The sequence below is a fragment of the Corapipo altera genome, unplaced genomic scaffold (assembly GCF_003945725.1).
Source record: "Corapipo altera isolate COAL_440 unplaced genomic scaffold, ASM394572v1 22, whole genome shotgun sequence".
In the NCBI taxonomy this organism is placed as follows: Eukaryota; Metazoa; Chordata; class Aves; order Passeriformes; family Pipridae; genus Corapipo; species Corapipo altera.
The window spans coordinates 7,147,159-7,167,055 of NW_020884886.1; the positions used below are offsets into that span (position 1 = coordinate 7,147,159).

At 36.2% G+C, this 19,897-nt stretch overlaps 1 protein-coding gene across 8 annotated transcripts in view; it reads right to left on the bottom strand.

Annotated features, from left to right (window-relative positions):
* Positions 1–3,485: 3,485 nt before the first annotated feature.
* Positions 3,486–19,897, bottom strand: part of LCORL (ligand dependent nuclear receptor corepressor like) — an 84,896-nt gene continuing 68,484 nt past the window's right edge. For 4 of the 8 annotated variants that reach the window (XM_027642712.1, XM_027642718.1, XM_027642717.1 and 1 more), the window contains exon 8: positions 6,060–18,531. In XM_027642712.1, the coding sequence (XP_027498513.1) occupies positions 18,370–18,531 (162 nt within the window). In that variant the 3' untranslated portion in view covers positions 6,060–18,369. The other 4 variants (XM_027642716.1, XM_027642722.1, XM_027642713.1 and 1 more) reach the window with 3 other exon arrangements.

Below are 19,897 nucleotides of genomic sequence, written 5' to 3' on the forward strand. Positions count from 1 at the left end.
CAAAACTTGGAGGTTTTTTTCTTTTACTTTAAAGAGAATGCTGCTTCTTATCTGCAGATAAAATTGCTGTTGGTGCTAAGTACTAGATAGTTAAAGCTGTTTTGGTGTTTAACATTAGCAGAAGGTTTGACCTGTAGTGGTTGCTTGTGATGGCAGCAATTTTGAATGTATGTACCTCTGTGGCACTCACTTTCTTAATTTTTATTAGGTTTTATAACAATAAAACCCGGTCAGCAGATGCACATATTTACTGTTCATGTTAATGTAAGATAGAGTTGATCTTAGTTGTGAATTCTGCTTCCTGCAGATATGTGTCCACTTTATTGAAAAATGTAAAAGTGGTAAAACTGAGTAACTGATTTTATAAACTGAACTCTGGAAGTCTCCTATTGATCTTCACCTTGTTATATAAAATCAGTGATGTACTTTTAGAAAAGCATAAAAACATTTGTTGTACAAAATAAGATCCAGAAAGGAAAGGAATATTTAAGTACAGAGAGGTGTCAAAAATTAAATACTCTTAAGGTCCATGTTCTGTCTTTTTAAAGTAGCATCCAGTTATGAGTTCTTTGTAGCTTTGAAGTTCAAATCTTTTTCTAATGACATATCTAGGAACGGTCGTGAGTTTTACAGGACAACAGAAGATTACACTGCACGTAGTGGTCGCTGGTGGCTGAGCAGATTCACTCTGGAGATGAAAACACTTGGTCGGTCACGTCTGTTGTGTTCCATTACGGATAATTTCAGAGGCAGTGGGAGAAATCTTAATGTTGATTGCTTGACAGGTGCATCTCAACTATTGATGCCAAATGCAGCTTTCTGTGGAACTCGCATTTGAAATAGGTAAATATACTATAAATGATCTTTGGTAATTCTCAAAAATTACTTAGGAACACAAGTGAAAAGTAGCATTCCCAAAGTGTAATGCCCAAAGTATTATGTTATTTCCAAGCTTGCTTATAGGAAACAGACAGGATTTTGTTGCTTTTCCTCCTTTGCAGATTTTGTTGGAAACTTGTCAACCTGCAAAATGCCACAACATGCTTTTCTGCTGATATTTGCTATTCAGAAGCTTCTGTAACTATGATAAATTATTTATATTTGTAATTTTAAACAGAATTTTGAGGCCCTGAACTACCTCTTTTGATAATTCTTTTCAAATCCCCAAATTGTGTTGTAGGGTGTTTGTGTACATGCACGCACTTGAGATCAGAGATGCTCTCTCTTCCCTTGAACGCTGCCTGAACATAATTCAAATGGGCAAAGTATATAGTTCAGTTTTTCTCAGTTGATGTCAATCAGAGCTTCCCTGGGGCTTTCAAGTGTTGTTGGTTGGTTTTTTGTTTGCTTGTTTTGGGGGTTTTGTTTGTTTTGGTTTGTTTTTTTTTTTTCAGTTACAAGTTCTCTCTTATCCTCCTTCTCTGGAGTGGTTTGCTCTTCAACCACTAATATACTTTCAGCAACTGGTGCCTGCATTATCCATAGGTGCTGTGGATGTGGCTTCACTGGTGTGTGTTAATAGGAAACAGACTTTGCCTTTGGCAAACAGCAAACACCTGGGCTGGTGTGGGGCTGTAGTGCCTGCCCTATGGGGAGAGGCTGAGGGAGCTGGGCTTCTTCGGTCTGGGAGGATCCTCAGTTACTTGCAAGGAGTCTGATGAAGAGATGGAATTGGGCTCTTTGTTGCATATGGTGGGAGGATAAAAAACAATGGGTAGAGACTGAAACTCTGACCAGAATATAAGGTGAAAAAAGCAGTGAAGCAGGTTGAGAACTGCTGGAACAGGTTGCCTGGAAAGGCCATGTAGGCTCTGTCCTAGTTTAGGACATGACTGAATGAAGTCTTCACAACTGTCTGCCTTTTTAGCAGGATCTTTGTGATGTCCTTTTATGCCTGAATTACCCTGTGTTCCTTTCAGGCTGGAAACCTGACCAGCAACTGGCACTGAATTTCCAGCCCCTCTGGGTGATTCACTTGCCCAGCTCCCTGTAAAGGGAAGGGATTTCTGTGTGATAGAAAATGTGGTGTGCTCTTGCAAAATTACTTCGCCTATTGAGGAGAGGGTAGCTGCATAATTGCAGGATGGGATGATCAGATGTTTGCTGTCTTCTTCAAAGCTCACAATTACTGATAATCACAGTTTAAATGCATGCAGCTGACTTTCTGAGAAAGTCACATGGTAGCAAAAGTACATCCAAAGGTGACAAGGACCCAAGTCTGGAAGTATCTTACTACTTGCAGTGAAAAAATCTTGACTTCGTATGCAGTACTCCTGCAAAATAATATTATTTACTTTAATTCTATGGGTTGAGTACCTAACTTCCTGGCTGCTTAATTAAGGAGTAAAATTTTAATCCCTAAAATATTCAAATTGGTTTAAAAACAGCCTCTTTGTTGCTCTGGACCAATTACGGTGTGACTTCGCTCTTTTTGATGGCTAAACACAACAGGGTGTGAAACATGGCCACACTAGACCACACATTCCCTCTTAATGATAAAACAGTAGTGGTCACTTGTCAAACTTAAAGCAATCCCCTGTTTATTCCCACACTGGTTTCTGTTTCTTAAAACCAGTTTTGTGATTGTCTCTTTAGACTACACCCTAAAACACTTTCTCTTGAGAACAGGCTTTTGGCTGGTCACTCTCCCAAGCTGAAGGGTGAGGCCTGCACCAAGAACGTTTCTTTTTCTAATGGTGGTGGTTTTTGTCTGACTTCCAGCAGTGCCTGGGGAGCTTGGGTTGTGCTTGAACTGACTCCCCTCTGACCACTTTTGCATCATCAGCCAATTAAAAATCAATGTGATTCAAATAATAATAATTGCTGATAGTTAACAAAACTAGGCTGCTGCTTGGAGCTGAGGGAGACATGTCCAAAACAGAAAAGTTCTGGTATTTACTGGGTCTTTGAAATGAGAAAATTCACGTGGAATCTCCTCCTGGGGGCACATGAGTAAGATACCGGCTGCATTGGCTCTGATGTCCCTCCTCACTCCTTACTGTTCCTTGTGCTTTGGTGGGGCTGCACTGAGTCAGTGCCTCTCCCCTGGGAAGTTTAATTCCCCTTTTGGCTTTCTTGCCACATAGAATCCACACACATTAAATAGCTGAGATACATAAAGACCCACTAGACAGTGCAGTGTGATGATTAATGTTTATTCTTTTAATCATGTTCTGCACTGTGTGATACTTCAGTGCCTCAATACCCTATTAGGATCTTTGGGAGACTTACCAGAATTCGTAACAATCTTTTTATTTCAGTTACTGGATTGTACCTGCAAACCAAGAAATCTCTGTAAAGAGGAACTGCATCTTCACTTTCAGGTGAATCCTTAAAACCTTTGTTTTATAAAATACAGTATCTTCCAAGGAAATTTCCTTCTGGAAGATTAGTTCTTGGCAAGCAAAGGACAGAGAACTTATTATGAAGTTGAATTAAGAAACCTCTACTCTAGCTATTGAATGTATGACTCCAGAAAAGAGAAATATATCATATGGTTTTATTCTAACACTTTTGTTATAGCTCTATTAATAATAAAGTTTTGATGAATGAAGTACATGAACCTTGCTAAAGATCATCTAAGCATGGAATGTCTACAATGTAGTCAGCTACAACCATTTACTACTTCTTTGAGTAGAGTTTAAAACTTTGATTTTACATTGCATTTCCAAAGTACACAGAAAAAATGAAATAGGAAGAGCATTTACATCCATTTTAATTGGTGGCAGGCATGAATTCATAAAAACAAATGGGGAAGAAAGACCATTTAGCAGAAACCTCAAAAAGTGCAGATACAGATTTGTTGAATGACAATCTCATGAGATTCTCCAGCAGGCTTGGCCTTTTAGACATTACGGTCATTAAACACTGTCACACAGAAGTTCTCAAGGTAAGTGAAGATGAAAGCATACTGCAGAAACAAACTGGTGCTTCCATACATTTCAATCCATTGGTAACGGAGATCTCCTCAGATAATTTACCTTTGTACTGCTTTGCTTCGAGGTAGTCGGTCTCCACTTGTTACAGATTTGTTTGAATTAATACCATAAATCTTTACATGGTGACCTATGCCACAAATTACATAATATATTAACTTTCGTGCACAAAAATAAAATTGGGAAATAATTAACTTTAAAGAACATAGAAAAATCACAATACTATTAAAGGGGAACATCCGATTCTGATATAAATTTGTACTGCAAGAATTTCATGATGGTCAGATGTGAAACTTTGTATTTAAAAAAAGAAAAAGTACATCAAACTGAATAATGCTAGTAGTATATAAAGCCAAATCACACAAGATCATTTCAAGATCAATGTAATAAACGCTTATTATTTTGCAGAAAAAAAAATCAGAAACAATGTACAAAATAATAGTGCAAGAACAGCTGCAATCTATTTGTTCTCATCAGTTTTGAGATTTTGGTTAAAAACTTTACAGCTGGCGAGAGATGCTGCTGAAAAACTCAGATTCCACTCAGTGGGCTGATTAAGGCACATCTTTATGGACTTCAAATGTTCATTTTCTGTGTTCATGTCTATTGAATTCTGCGGCTCCGAGACTTTCACTTGTAGTGTGCTGTGAGAAGAGAAGCGGGGGTGGGAGAGGGGGGAAAAAAATGACAAAAAGTTTAGTACACTTTCCTCTTCCCCTGCAAACAAGCTGATAAGAGGCAAGATGAGGTGGTGGCAGACTGTGCATTCTGGTGGGGGTTTTTTTTGTTGTTTTACTGCACTATGTTCCAGAAACACTGAGATTAGAACCTGACTGTGCTGTGCTCTGTGTTGTAAAGTAGACTGGGCTTGTTTGTGTTGGGATCTCAGAGCCCCTCCCACGTCAGTCTTCTGCTCACACTGTTCTTTGCAGAAGTGCAATAACAGGGTTCTGTTGCTTAAATTATCTCCAGCTGGCACTGTAAAGGCATAGAGCAGGACCTGGGCAAAAGTTTGGGGCTTGTTTTTTTCGCTGACAATGTTCATTTGGTACAGCCATGAAAGGTCTAACACACAGACAGTATTTTGTTTCAAATCTAGGAAAATAAGTAATACAAGAAGGGAAAGAAATCCAGCCCTTTGTAGGGGTCACTAACAGACTGGGACAGACATGTGGATTGAATCATTGAATAGTTTGGGTTGAAAGGGACCTTTAAAGGCCATCCAGTGCAACCTGCCCCTGCAATGAGCAGGGACATCCTCAACTAGATAAGGATGCTCAGATCCCCGTCCAGCCTGACCTTGAATGTTTCTGGGCAGCCTGTTCCAGTGTTTCACCATCTTCATCATAAAGAATGTCTTTTTTCACATATAAAGCACAATCAGAAGACAATTTCAATCCTAATTTCAAACCCCTCCATCCCTACTTTTTTTTTATTGTCTACCTCCTGCAGTGATTTACCTGCTGTGTGCATTTCACTGTTTTTCACCATCCTTTTCAAAGATTTCAAGAATGACACAAAATTGAAAATATTTCTAATTACTGAGATACTAAAAAATGTCCTAAGTACTGTAATTAGGGGTAGGAGATAAGCACCATGCTAAAAACTATCCAAACACAGTTTCCTATCAAAGGAATATTTAAAAAAATATCTCTTAATGGCTTTTACTTGCTGCATTTAATGAAACAGGACTCGAGTGCAAATTCTGAAGGACTGAATCTGCTCTAGTGTAGTGCTCACATGAGTGTGCAGGGTAGCTGAGGACAGACAGTCAGTATAGGGCTATAGCCTAAAACATATTGGCTTGCATTGCTAAATACCATGGACTGACTGATTAAATCTTTTCCTCTGTCCTGGAAAGAGGGAAAGACAGCTTATGTAACAGTGAAAGTGACAATTCACTGATATTTTTCACAGATCATCTGAAACACGGTTTTAATTCTTTTACATTTTGATGTATGCTCTCCAGAGAAGTCTTGTGTCCTTGCCTTTCTGACATGGCTGTGGAAGAGGCATTTCTCATGTCCTAACCCTAGTTCCCAACACTCCATAACTGGTGTATGGCTCCCATTCCCTGCATTTCCTTGTGTTGTTCTTTAGCCTCTATCTTTTGTCTCGTTTTTCCCTTGTACTCTTTTCCTCTGGATGCTCTGATCTTTTCCTTCCTATAGGGAAGGGAATGCAAGTGTAAGTGATGGAGACGACTTCAGCCAGCAAGGTTGCTTTCTTGAACTTCAAATCTCTTCAGACTTGAATATTTGCCCTCAGAAGCTCAAAGCTTTTTGTTAAGACCATGGGATTGAGTGCATATGTGAGATCGTGTTCAAGCTGACTTCTCAAGTTTGCAGCTCATCCCCTACTGATTTTGTACTTTCCAGCAAAACGTAAACTCCTAACAACTAATCAATAGCTAAATGGAGAGAAGGGCACAAATGGTGGTGTTTGGTTTGGGGTTTTTTGAGGGTTGGGGTGGTTTTGGTGTGTGGTGTTCTTTGGTTTTATTTCTACTCTCTTTAAAGCAGCAGGCAGACAATCCCTGTTTAATGCTGGGAAAATGCCAGACAGAAAAACCTAAAGGTTTGGGCTTCTCATATGATCTAGCATGTTACTTCTGTATATAAACTAGGAATTGTACCAACTTGGTATATTACCAGGATTTGGTGGAATTTGGACCATCATTCTTTCCCAAGAAAATGCTGAGTGCTATAATAGTACCAAACAGCACTTTACCAAGTAGTCAACTCTGTGAGGGACTGTCCTACTCTCCATCTTTTAGAGTTTTTTACAGGTTTCTGTACAAGGTGTAAAAAGCTGGACTGAATTTGCAAAAATAAAGCTGAAGTATGTGCTGATAATTGTCATGCAGTGATTTATTTACCTCTCACAGAAGAACTCTTTTGACTTTGCTTTTGAAAAGAATGCATAAAAACAGGAATAGAAAAATGTTATTTTTTTTCAGTTCCCAGTACAATACAAAAAGCTTAAGTGTTTTAGAAAATTTTACCTTGATAAAAATGAAGTGGAAAATATGGTCAGATATCTGCATTAAGATATTTGTTAACTGAGAAGAACCTAGTTTTTCATTTTGCTTTTCATTCTTTTACCTGTAGTGATTTATTTATTTATTTATGTTGACGTAACAAAGTAAGAAAACCTTTTTGAAATCAGAAATTTTAATTAAAGGAATACAGTTAAACAGAAGCAGTTAAATTTCTCCAGCCAAATCCATCAATAGATTCTACTCTAAATTTTATTCCACTTTGCTTGCAAAAGCTCCACAGTACATGAAGCATTCCTTGTAAAAGAAAGAGATGTTACACACAGCAACCCTCCTCTCAGGAAGAACTGCAGGTTACAGCCTGATGCTACCAGAAGCCATGAAGCCTATTTCAGCAGAGCTTGGAATAAGGCTGTAGAGTATCCCTACTCTACCTCTCCCTGGAGTTCTCTTTATCAAAGCTTGTACCAGTAAGAGGATGGAGGTCTCCAACTTCCAAAACGGCAGACATTTACTGATCGTATATAATGGTCTCTGAAAAGGTTAGAATTTCCAATTCTGAAGCCATCTGTTTACCATTCTAGCAATGATTATCTTTTTTTGGTTTTATTCACTTGAGACTGAGTCAGTTAATCAGCTTCCATGCATGTGATTTTTGGAAGTCAGCTACAGGTGCTCCTGTGACATGGAACATCAACTCCAGCCACAGCATATCCAATAGCTTTGTTTTCATTAGGGAATTTGAAGACAGGCCAACTGAGCTAAAAGCCCAGTCCATTTTTTCATAAATCTTTGTATGACAAACTAGTGAGGTTTCTTGAAAATTCACATGTTTTTCTCCATCTTTAGTTGCACTATCCTCTACTAGCCCTTGCCTCTAGTCGTGAAGTGCTGGTCACATATTTACTGCTTCATTTTAAAGATTTCATATTTCACCATGTATAATAATTGATCCTGATCATTGCTGTCTCTTCTTAGAAAGTAAAGAGAAAAAAGAATATGGAAATGTGACTATACTTTTTAATCTGAAGGAAGAGCAATCTAAAAAATGCAAGCTGAGGATACCCTCCTGTGCCCTTGGCTCTCTTTGGATGCTGCTGCACATTAAACCAGTGGGTCCAGAAAACTGTCATTGATGACTCCATGGGGGTCTTTTTTTGTGTGTTCCAACTGTAAGTTCCCATATCACCAGGACCGAATCACCTATGAATTTACTCTGTTTCAACAGTGCTGAAGAGTTAATTGCCAGTTACTCTAACAAATCACAGCAGCCAGATCAGAGTACTGCCCATGGCCTCTGAAGTCCTACCTGGTCTCCCTGGCTAAGCAGACAACCCTGTCTGTGATTATGTTTTCAGGCCCACTAGGACCTTAAAGGATCATCTCTCCCTTCAAAAATTTCCTGCTATCATTAAAGCAAAAAGAATTTAATAGAAAGGTCTTTGAATTCAACCTTTTACTAAAGTAATCAACAAGTGGCCTTCCCATGCTCCTAAGCGCAAAAGAAAACCCCACTCTTTTCTACACTTCCTGCTAAAGATGTACAAATGCAAATATTTCTTTGGGAAATTTTGCATTTCTTTATTTAGTTTTACCCAAATCATTGTGCTAATAGAAATAGATTTTTAATACAGGATGGGAAAACAACACAGGAGAAGCTGACAGGCTGCCAAGCACAAAATGAAAATAATTTTCTTTGAGCTGTGTATTTTCTGTGCAGTTTGGAGCCACATTGTTCAGGAAAAACAGGAATTTTTAAAAAATCTGGCTAGCTCGAATCCATACATTTGCTGAGTTAATCTGTGTCTACAACATGTCACAGCATGGCAAAAAAAGAAAAAAGGAAAAAGTAGGAAAAATAAAAAGTGAGAATAGAGAAAAATGTCTCTTAACTGTTAGGTGACCCCTCAGCATTTCCCATCAGAGACTACCATTACTGCTGTGTCTTTGTATGCTGTAAAACAGCTATGAAACTATCACTGTAGGGTTCTGTTTCTCTAAATCTTTTGCAACACTTACAGATAAAAACGTCTCCTGCTGAACCAGCTGAAAGCAAGGTCAAACTGGTTCTTATACCCTCTTGTCTGACAAAAATTCTGCAAACTGTACTTGCTAAAGGCCACCAACAGTGATGTGTAAATCGATAGCTTGGAAAGCATAAGAGCATCCATGATACACAGCACTGATTTGAGGTTTTTACAGGTTTCAAAATACTGAGTAGAAATAGTAAAACTTTAGGAGCATAAAAAAATTTTCTCTGTAGAGTACTCTAACATTTCCCAAAACCAGAAATAGTGGAATACATCAGGTAAAAACCTACAATGACTCAGCATGATTTCTAACAGAGATTGATTTGATAATGGAACATATATTGAAATGAAAGTAAACCAAGCACACGGAGTCTGATTGTCTCTAAAATTTAAGCTCTTTCCACAATGCCAAAATGCAATAACAAAAAAACCTACAAAGCAAAATTTTAGTGTCTTATTTCCATTTACCAAATGGATTCTCACTGTAATAAGAAATAATATATTTCAGCTGAGTGGATGGAATCCCATTTGGAAATCTGAGAGAGAGAAAGAAATGCCCTGGAAATCGATTAAAACAAGCTGGGCAGATAAGCAAGATTCAGGGAGTCTTAAAAATTAGATATAAGAGCTGGGTTTAACAAAGCTGGAATACTAAGACAAATAAAACAGCAGAGTACCAAGACAGGCGGTGAACGAAATAGAGACAGAAAGATAGGGATGGAAGTCAGAACCAGCCATAATCCCAGACCGAAATTATGGTGGAAAGTTTATTCTGCTCTTCAGACAAACTCAGAAGTGTTTTCTTGGTCTGAGGAAAAATAAAAGGGATACGAAGAAAGAAAATAGGAATGAAATACAAAACGTGAGAAAGAGAACTAAAATGAGGCAAGCAGGAATTGGAGAGTGCCTGTGGCACGTCAGTGAAAGAGGATTACTTAGTGGTTGCTATTTTCTGAATCTATATATTGAGATATCCACACACTATTCAAGCTTTAAGTTTAACTTGCACAGAGACAAAATTATAAACCAACCAGCAGATGGTTGCATTTTCAGGTAAACTTTTGGCAAGCGGAATGGATGGCAACAGTTTCAGAGTGCAGTTACAGAAATAACATGACTTTCTGCCCAAAACCAGTCAGCCTCAGAAAATGTTCTCACTTCCTTACGTGTAACAGATCATAGAGAACATAAAAGGTTTAAATTCCAATTTCATTGCAAAAATTGGGAACTAAAACTGTTTTACAAAAGAAATTTATCAGACTTGTGCAGCCATGGAAGTACAGAGCTCTGTCCGGATGGCTCCCTGAAATACAGGACAGATTGGAATACGCTGACAAGTTTAAATATAGACAACATTGCTTCCCCCTTTTAAAGTTATAATTATTTGAAGCAGTCTGTGAAAGTTATATGGAACAGTGATCTTTTTGACAAGAATCACCCATGTTTTGTGTTAATATAGATTATTTAAGAGTCCACAGAAGGCACAGGCTTCTTGAAGAACAAGGAAGTAAAATATTACTGTAAACTGTCACTGAAGTGGGCATGGAGAAGCCATAAAATTTTGAAGCATAATTTACTAGTGATGATAGTATATAATCTGATAAAAAAAATAATAATTCTATCCCTCAAATTATTCATAGTACTCTGTCTTAAAAGATCTTGGAAACAGAAAGCAGCTGAGTCTAACAGTTGAAAGGAAGCATCATTCATTTTATGATAGACATAATGAATTCTTAGCATCCAGTGAAACAAGTCTGCCTCTGACCATCAGTTCCATGAAAGGAAACTACTTAATTTCCAGTCAATACTAGAAGTTAGAAGCATGCAAACAAATTAAAAATCCCCTAAACACCTGTAGTGTAGATGAGAACTGTTGTATTAGCATTAGAAATATACCACAACAGAAAAAAAAGGTTTTGCTATCTTTATTCTACCTAATCATAATTAAAAATGGTTTTGAATGAGGCACAATAAGACAAAGGTTGGAGGTTCAGAACTACATATGCTGTGAGTTCAGGCTGCTCTCAGAGGAAGCAGAATGCCACCATCTCAGTGCTGTGATGAATGCAGCTATGGAAATCTTGTCATTTAAGCTCAAATCTTTAATTCATAATAGTTTTTTGACATTATAAATGCAATTATGTTATGGAGAGAGATCATCTCAGAAATATGATGAGACAGTCCCTGGGTGGTTTATAACCCACCAGACTTCTGAATTAAGGAAGGTCAAACAGCAATTTGCAAATAAGTAATTTCCTTTTCTGAGATTTCTACTACTTAAATAAAATTTAAAACCAGCTGTGAGTAGTAAACTGATAAATAGGAAATGTCAGCAACAAATATGATACACAAGGGAATTTCTTCAAACACACATCTCTAGAACTTTAAACTAGAAAGACAGGTAACAAAAGGCACAATTTCAAGAATTGATACTTCGAGTATAGCTCTTAACTATTTACTTGCAATTTCTTAAATTTTAAAACTAAATTATTGTTACTGAACTGTTTGAAATTTATGCTAAGTTCCCCAATAAAAATACTGAAACCTAATTTTAAGTCCCTTTTTCCCCCCCTAAAATTTACCCTTTATTCCAAATGGAAAACTTCACATATAGGTAAGACAGCACAACCTAAGTGAGAACAAGAACTTTTGTTAATTAAGAAAAACATCTTAAGGCTTCTAGACAAGAATTTTTCAGCTCTGCTTCCATTTCATGTACTGAGAAATAATCCATTGTTTGAACAAAGATTTCACCCTTTGTAAATAAGAGAGCTTTGAGGGTGAGCCTGTGTCAGTAAAACATCAAGTATAACCTCTGCATATTTGTGAAATCCACACCTTAGGTAATAGGAACCTGTGACAAGATCCATCTGAAAAGACTGACTTCTCTAAGCATCTGAATTTTCATGTATGCATGTATTTCAATATGAAATGTAAAAGTCTTATTATTCTAATTCCTAGCAGGACCTCAATTTAGAAATATTCTTCCCTGAGCTACAAAGTGAAAACAAAGAATAACACCTACATAAGACCTGCTTGGAAAAACATGAAATACATAAAAAACATTAATATAGTCACATTACTCAGTGATGGCTTGACAACTGACATAAAACATTCCAAACCAAGTAGAAATGCATAGACTTATGCTTTTGAAAGGATTTTAAGTCCTAAGTTAATGTTGAGGCCATTTCTACCAGTAAGCGTGAAGCAGATCTAAAGCTGATCACTGAAGAAAGAGCTACAGCCAAGTTAAGATACCTGCCCCCTTAGAGACAAACCACAATAAAAGACAGAAGCACTGATTCCTTTTATGGATGCCTAGATATGGAGAAAAAAAGAATGTGGCAGGAAGTGGAGGATGGAGAGTAGGTGAGTTGGCACAGCCACTGAAAGAAAAGTTTGTGGAATGTCTGTCTAAGTTTAATTTGTGATAAGGAACCAATAAATCTGAATGCAGACATAAGTCAGGTGAATTTCTGCTGCTGAAAGAAAAAAATCAAACAGTATAATCTGTCAGATTGACAAAACTAAACAAAAGAATACAGCAAAAAGTGCCTCACCTAAATCTCCATAAATCAGGAAGTTTCTCACATAGCAAGAGAAACCCTTATTTGTACTCTAAAGAATTTGAAGAATAATCTAAGTAGCCTTTACTGATGTCTAGAACATGAGAGGAATCAGCATCAGAAAATGGTCATGAAAACCATTTTTGAGTTATGAAAAAAATGCAAAGAAACAAAAATTGCTTGACCTGTTTCACAAGAACAGAAATGTGTAAGTTGCCATATGGGAGAGGAAACAGTAACTTCTCAAGAGTTATAAAGCATCCAGAGCTGCTGGCCCAAAAGCATGGAGCTGGGAAGACAAAATCTGTTTTAAACATCCTGACCTTGGAAAAAGCATGTATCTTTACATTGTAGGAAAAAAACTGAGTTACCTGGTCTTCAGTAAGAAAAAGAGGATTGTAAAGTAGGTATGGCTACTTATAAAGGATTTTCCACATCTCAGTTTGAAGAAACCTGAGAAAGGCTCATGGACATCTTGCTCACAGTATTATAAATCTCTTATCAGGTGTAAGAGATAGTATGGACCACCAATAGTACACAATGGGAAATATGCAGTAAAAACCAAAACAGGAATAAAACTAGGCTGCACTCACTTTCTGCAGAGCATCCTCTGGCACTCACAAACTTATACTTGAAATAAAAGGAAAGCTGATGAGTGATCTGAGAATTAGTTACAGTTTGGTACTAAGGGAGAGCAAAGTATGAAGAGAGGATGCAGATAAATGTGCAAAAACCAGAGTGTAATGGTCTAAATGGTCGGAACAGTGGTTCAGACATGGTTCTGAATAAACTAAAAGAATAAAAGCAATGCTGTGGAATAAACAGCAGCTCTGCAGGACCGCAGCGCTGCACCAGTGCAGGTTGGGCACTTCTGTAACAAAGGGTGGGCAGCTACTGGGGATCACAGATGGAGCACAAGCCAATGTTATACTGCTGTAAAAATACAAGTATCATGATATACAAAAAGCAGTGGGATAGCTAATATTGGAAGAGACAGCCAATGGCAATGGTGTAATTTTCATTACAGGAGCTAAGCTGATAGGAAGTGACTTGACATCCTGTTTGGGCTCATGAAAAAGTGTGTACACTTCCCATGCTTCTGTGAGAAAGGAAAAAAGGTAGGAAATTGCAGGGACAACATAGATCATCTGACTTATTAAAGTGAGTAATTCATAAAGTTCATGAAAAATCATACACTGAGAATGAAATACAAAGTGAGCATTTAGACAAGAAAACAAGTAATTCAGCTGAAAGCTGGCAATCCAACAAGGGGAAAAAAGAAATAACAGACAGAGGAGATACGAAAACTGCAGCAATTCAAGGTGATACCTTATGCATTAAAATAAGAAGATGGAGAGAGATGTGTCTCAAGAACAGCATTACTTTATCAAGGTATACTGCAACTAATCAAAAACATCAAGTCATAACCTGGTTAGGAATAAAATGTGTGGAGCACACTTTAATTATTGCTCAGTTACAGTAACTTCAATCTTTTCTTTTACTAGCAGTGAAATAATTAATATTTTGTTTTCTAGCTTTTTATAAAGCACTATTAAAAAACTCCTGTGAACAATAAAGTAATTAAAAAATTCCAAATAATTTATCAATTGGGATCTCAATCTCAGTTCTATTTGCAGTATTTCAAAGAAGTGATTTTCTCTTAAAGTTGTACCTTAGAAAGGTTCACAGTTCATTGGTAGTACATATCCCTTACAAATATATTCAGGTACAGGTCTATAAACCATACATTTCCATAAAACTGTATTTGGTAAAAACCATAATTTCGATTTCCAAACATTTTCTTCTGATTTATTTTAAAATATATAATAAATTTTTTAAAATAAGTACGAAGTAAACATTGTTAATGAGGACTCCATAAACTTGCTTTACTGCATTATACACCAAGAACACCATCATATTTTATACTTCATTGAAAACATGAAGCACGACACCAAGCTGTGATGCTGTTCTGTGTGCATGTGAATGCAAAATGCTGCTCTTAAAATCTTGAGCTTCCCATATAAAGCATTTTCCATTCAGATACATCCATATAATTAGTTGTTGATTACTGCAAAAATATCTGTCTTAATTAGAACCTGAAGGCTGTCAACAGCTTTCAGAAACACTCAGTTATGCTTGGGAACACCCAAGGCTCAAGGCCATTTTAGAGGGCCTTTCATTCTCATGTTGACCACAGGAAACACCAGAGAAAAAAAGGCTTATGAAAAGAAAATGGTGCCCTTAAAACATGACAAAAATCATATTTCTATTAAATTAATATACAGTTACCAAATGAACACAAGGAAAAAGGAACATAAAAAATGAAATATGATTTCTAACAGCCACCAAATGTTAACCTACATTTGAAACAGAATTTTAGGTAACTTAGTAAGAATTAGCACCACCCTGTATAGTCCTGAAAACAAATGTTTAGGCTTTTTCCTGAAATACTTTAAAATAACAAAAAACACTTCTATTAGTCTCAAAGCTTATTTAAACAATACCTTTAAGGCACAATTGTGTAATCATAGCAAACTTAAAGGACCCTGTTAGTGAAAGGATAAACAGTGAATAAATACGTGGCATTATATTTGGCTTGAAAATCTGTAGAAGATTTCAAATCATCAAAGGTCAGACTAAAACTATCCTTTGATGAACAAAGGAGGAATTAGGGAAGGAAAATCTACCCAAGAATACATGCAAACAACAGCTCAGTCATTTAAATTTCCCCCCTCAATTCTGGAATCAGAATCTGCACTTTTTGAATGTAACTAACTGATGGTTCTAGTTTAAGACACTGACAAATATGTGATGAAAGAAAAAAAGCAGCATTAGCTTTAGTATATAAACAATAGAGGAGTGCAAACTAAGGCACAGTACACAGGTCTCTATGAATTAAAGCACCTTTTTTGAATAGGACTATTTTCCCAGAGCTCAACACCAAAATGCGGAAGTGTCTCAGCATAATTAACCTGTTCCGTGACAGTCAGACTACATTCATACTTAATTTACAAGTTACATCTTCACAGGCTGTGTTGATTGACCTCTATCCTTTTCTATCTAACAGCAACTGAAGCTCTGCTTTAAGGCTGTAAACTCTTCAGAGAAAAGAGGATTTTAAAAAGGATATGTATTGTCAGATTTTCAAAAGTGCTGAGCAGGCCTTGAAAAACTGCTATTTTCTCTTCTAGAGAAAGACTTAAGTAGAAAGATGGAAGCTGGTCTTTATTTATATAGTATTACCAGTTCCCTAAAGAAAGCTGAAAATTTTGCTCATTTCCTCAGGACTGAGGACAAATATGAAAGCGTGAGTATGAGTTCCTCAGTTTTGGAAGAGAAAAAATTAAAAGATGATAACAAAACAATACTGAATAAAATGACAAAAAAGCCCCAACTTGGGTATAAAACTAGGTATATAAATGCTACATAAAGGCTTACTGATCATGGCACTAAACTACACACAGTTCCTAGCAGGTAAAGGAAATTAAAGATTTCAGAGTTGAGTTCTTTGAAAGAAGTCTATCATTCAAAGAAGCAAAAGTAAAAATCCTTAGCTGAGAACCCTCAAAAGAACATAAGGAACAGCATAGCCTAAGGCAATATGTAAATAACTACAGTTTAGAAGTAAATAGCACCCAAAACTTTTACACTCTACACTAGATCACGATATGAGAAAAAGAAAAGGGAAGAAAAGACTGTATGTAATTGCATTTGGCAAGTAGAATTCCAGAGTGTAAAACAAAATAGAGCATTAAACTGTGGTATTGAAGCTGCTGTTGTTGCATTATGGGGAATAAGGCAATAGACCATTAAGTTCATTAAATGAGTCAGGATTTATTGTACATGTATAGTCAACTATTTATCAAGTCTACTTTTCTGCTTTTATACATCTGCATTAAAAATGGCCCACTTATGAGAACAGTCATTCATTTCATACTCTTCCTACATTTCTATTAATGTTCTTACTTTGCTTAATGTCTGACTGTGAAAAAGTAACCTGTTGTCTGGCAACTACAGTTCTGAAAATTTCTATTTGCTTACTCTGCATCACAGGTGAAACTTATTTTAGAGCCAAGTAACCCTCCAATGAAAAGCCTTTGTGAAAAGAGCTTTCTCAAAATCAACAGATTTAAAGGCTGTTACAATGTCTCTTTTGCACTTTACCTAACCTATTATTTTAAATTTGTCCCTAATTAGGAGTGTAGAACATGCTCCTTCATGAAAGAGAAAGCTGAATAGCCCTGCTAAAGACAATCAATTTTGTCACAAGATCATTGGTGTGAGGCTGTCTTCCACAGCAGTAGAGAAGTGATTGCCATTTGTACCCTTATCACTACTGGATTGCACTACCCTATGACAAATACTCAACGATACTGGAATATTAAAGCTATACTAATATAGATGTGTAAAAAAGAGTTCACAAAATTTCCCCCCCAATTTTAGAGAAAATTTATGGTAATGGGGAGTCAAGCTTAAGAAAAGGTTTATCTGTAATATTAACATCCTTGTTATTTTATGTGCACAACGAAGAGATCAATTAAACTCACAAAGTTTCATAGCTAAGATTCTTAACTCTTGCAGTCAACTTTGAAATGACTATAAAAATTAGCAAATTCTCATTTCAAGTACTGCACTAACTTGATTTCATTAAGATAGCATTTAAAAACCACATTTAAACATGATGAAAAATTAAAACTGAAAATTCATATTCTCTGCCGAAAAATCTGACAGGTTTCTGTTCTAAAACTCCAGGCTACTTGAAGAAAAGCCAAACTGTAAGGGAGAAAATGAAAAAGTTCACTTTAGATGAAGAAAATAGCCTAACTTCAAGTGAATGGAATTATTTTTAAAAGCTTTTCTATGCAAAAGTCCCACCCTGATATGAAGGGCAAGTGAACAGGTAGGTGATGTCAGCACAGCACTGCCTGCTACCAAGAAGGTCCACAGCCTCCTGTGCATCTGTTTAAAGTCCACATCCCCTGAAGCAGATTTTTAAACTATTCAGTACACTGTAAGATCATAAAATGAAGTATTTTTCAGTGTCCCAGTTTTATTGTTGGATAACAGTTTCTCTTATTTTAGCTTGGCTTTCTTGAAGCCTTTTGGCCCAGTCCAAAGCACATGAATGTGACCTTTAGTGTTACAAGGAAAAAGAGTGAACTGCTCTCATGAAAAGAAGACATAAATGCTTTCCTAAAAACATGCTTATGTAATTTTCTTTGCCACCATAGAGAATAACAGTGTTTCAGTGTTGCTGAAGAGATTAAAATGGCCAGAACATAGATTTACAGTAAAAGGGAACTGCTCCTCAACACATCAAATGCATTGTTGAAGCAACAGTTCAGAAGTAGTAAGAAATATCATATGTATCTACCAGCCACCTTATCTTGAACACAACAGGTAATGTGAAAAAGTGATTAACTCTCTTCTGTTGCTACAATGAGTACATGGTTGCTTGATACTGCCCTGACCTGTAAGAACTCAATTGCTTTATTCCCGCTTGTACATGACAGTGAAAACTGAGTATACATAAAAATTTGGTAACAACATTCTGCCTACCTGCTACAATGCTTCACAATAAAATAGCATCACAAACCCTGTCTTTTTCAAGAACATTTGGTAAGACCCCAAGATCAGTAAAACTTGAAGAAAAACTTCAAATATTGACCATAAATGTGCATATAACAACATTTCAAGCATGACAACAGAACAATGATATAGTTTATGGTACCACATCAACAAAAATACAATCCAAAGAACATATGAACGAATAATGATGTTTTCATATGCATTAAAGTTCCAGATGCAGGAATTATGTTTAAAGTCACATGCATGCACAGCTAGAAATCATGTTCCTTCTTTTTGGGCAGTAGCTGTACTCCAACTAAAAATGGTTGTATGATTTCCTTGGCTGGTGTGGAGAATACACAATGTTGAATCAATGTGCCAAAACAAGACATCATTTCTGTATCAGACAATCCCCTGGTAATGCAACAGTACCCCTAAAAAAGATTTGGGGTTACAAGTGTGGAGAAAATCATCATTCTTTGTCTATTAACATTTCCTTTATCAATGAACTTTCTGTCATACCCTTTCTAAAGACAATGATAGATATGAGAAACTATGAGCAAAAGGGAAAATAACAAAAACTGTAAATGAAATAATGTAAAATATCAAAATAGTTATCAGATTTCCTAAAGATCCAAAACTAAAGGAGGAAAGTTATCAGGTAAATAAAATTGAGTCCCAATTAAAACTAACATGAGACCAATCACAGTAATAGGTCTTACACTGCTGTAGAAACAAAATGTTTACAGATAAATAGAATTGGAATGTAACATTTTCTCAATGAGTTACAAGGATGAGAGAGCTCTTTCTTCATTTGCAAAATAGAAACAGATACATGCTACCCATTTCCTTTTCTAGTTCTGTTTTTTTACAGCAATCTTGTGTGAAGGCTTGATCTTCTTCAAAACAAGTTATTTATGTTAAGCTTGGCCCCAAGTAAGTGAATTAAAATACAAAATAGTAGTCAAAGATAAAAGAATGTTGTATTTTGGGAAAGCAGGGTTACACCAAATGAGCTAAATATGAAGAATTCTATATTATTACATGAAGTACAAAAGAAATAACGCATACAAGAGCCGTAATACTGTTTATACTACAACTTAAATTAACTTTTCTATTTATTATCAGAGATCCTTTTCTACAATACAGAATACAAAGGGGGACTTATGACTTTGATATTTTGAATAGGGTTTTTTTTTTGGGCAGTGTATCAGACTAGCTAATACAATATTGTTTCTACAAATGAAAACTTCTGCAGTCGTTTACATCACATTGCAAAAGTTTTATTTTGTGAATATTTCACACCTTAGTTATTTTGTTGAAATGAGTTGAGACTTCTGTTTAAGATCTCTTCACCCAACAGAAGAAATAATAGTACCCTCCTTCTGAGTAATATAATGGCCTTTCTGAGATCACAGTTGTATTACAACGTATTATAAATATCTAGCTTTAAAAATTGATTTAATTTCACACTAGCCTAAAAAGATTCCAAGCCAAGGTATTCAGCATAGTAACTGTATATTGTACTTGTCAAGAATAATTCTGCATTTGAAATCATTCTGTAAGGATCCAATGTGCAAATCCCTTAGAGTCAGCAGATTTCATCTGGCATTGAATAGATACTAAAACGGATCTCTGAATGAATAATTCTCAAAAGTACAAAGTACTATCTTTTACTGTATAATTATAAAACCATTACAGATTTGCAATTGAAATCATTCAATGACAATTTTTTAAAGAACAGCTATATGCTAATAACACTGAATTTATGCGTCATTTTAGAATTTACCCTTCCTCACA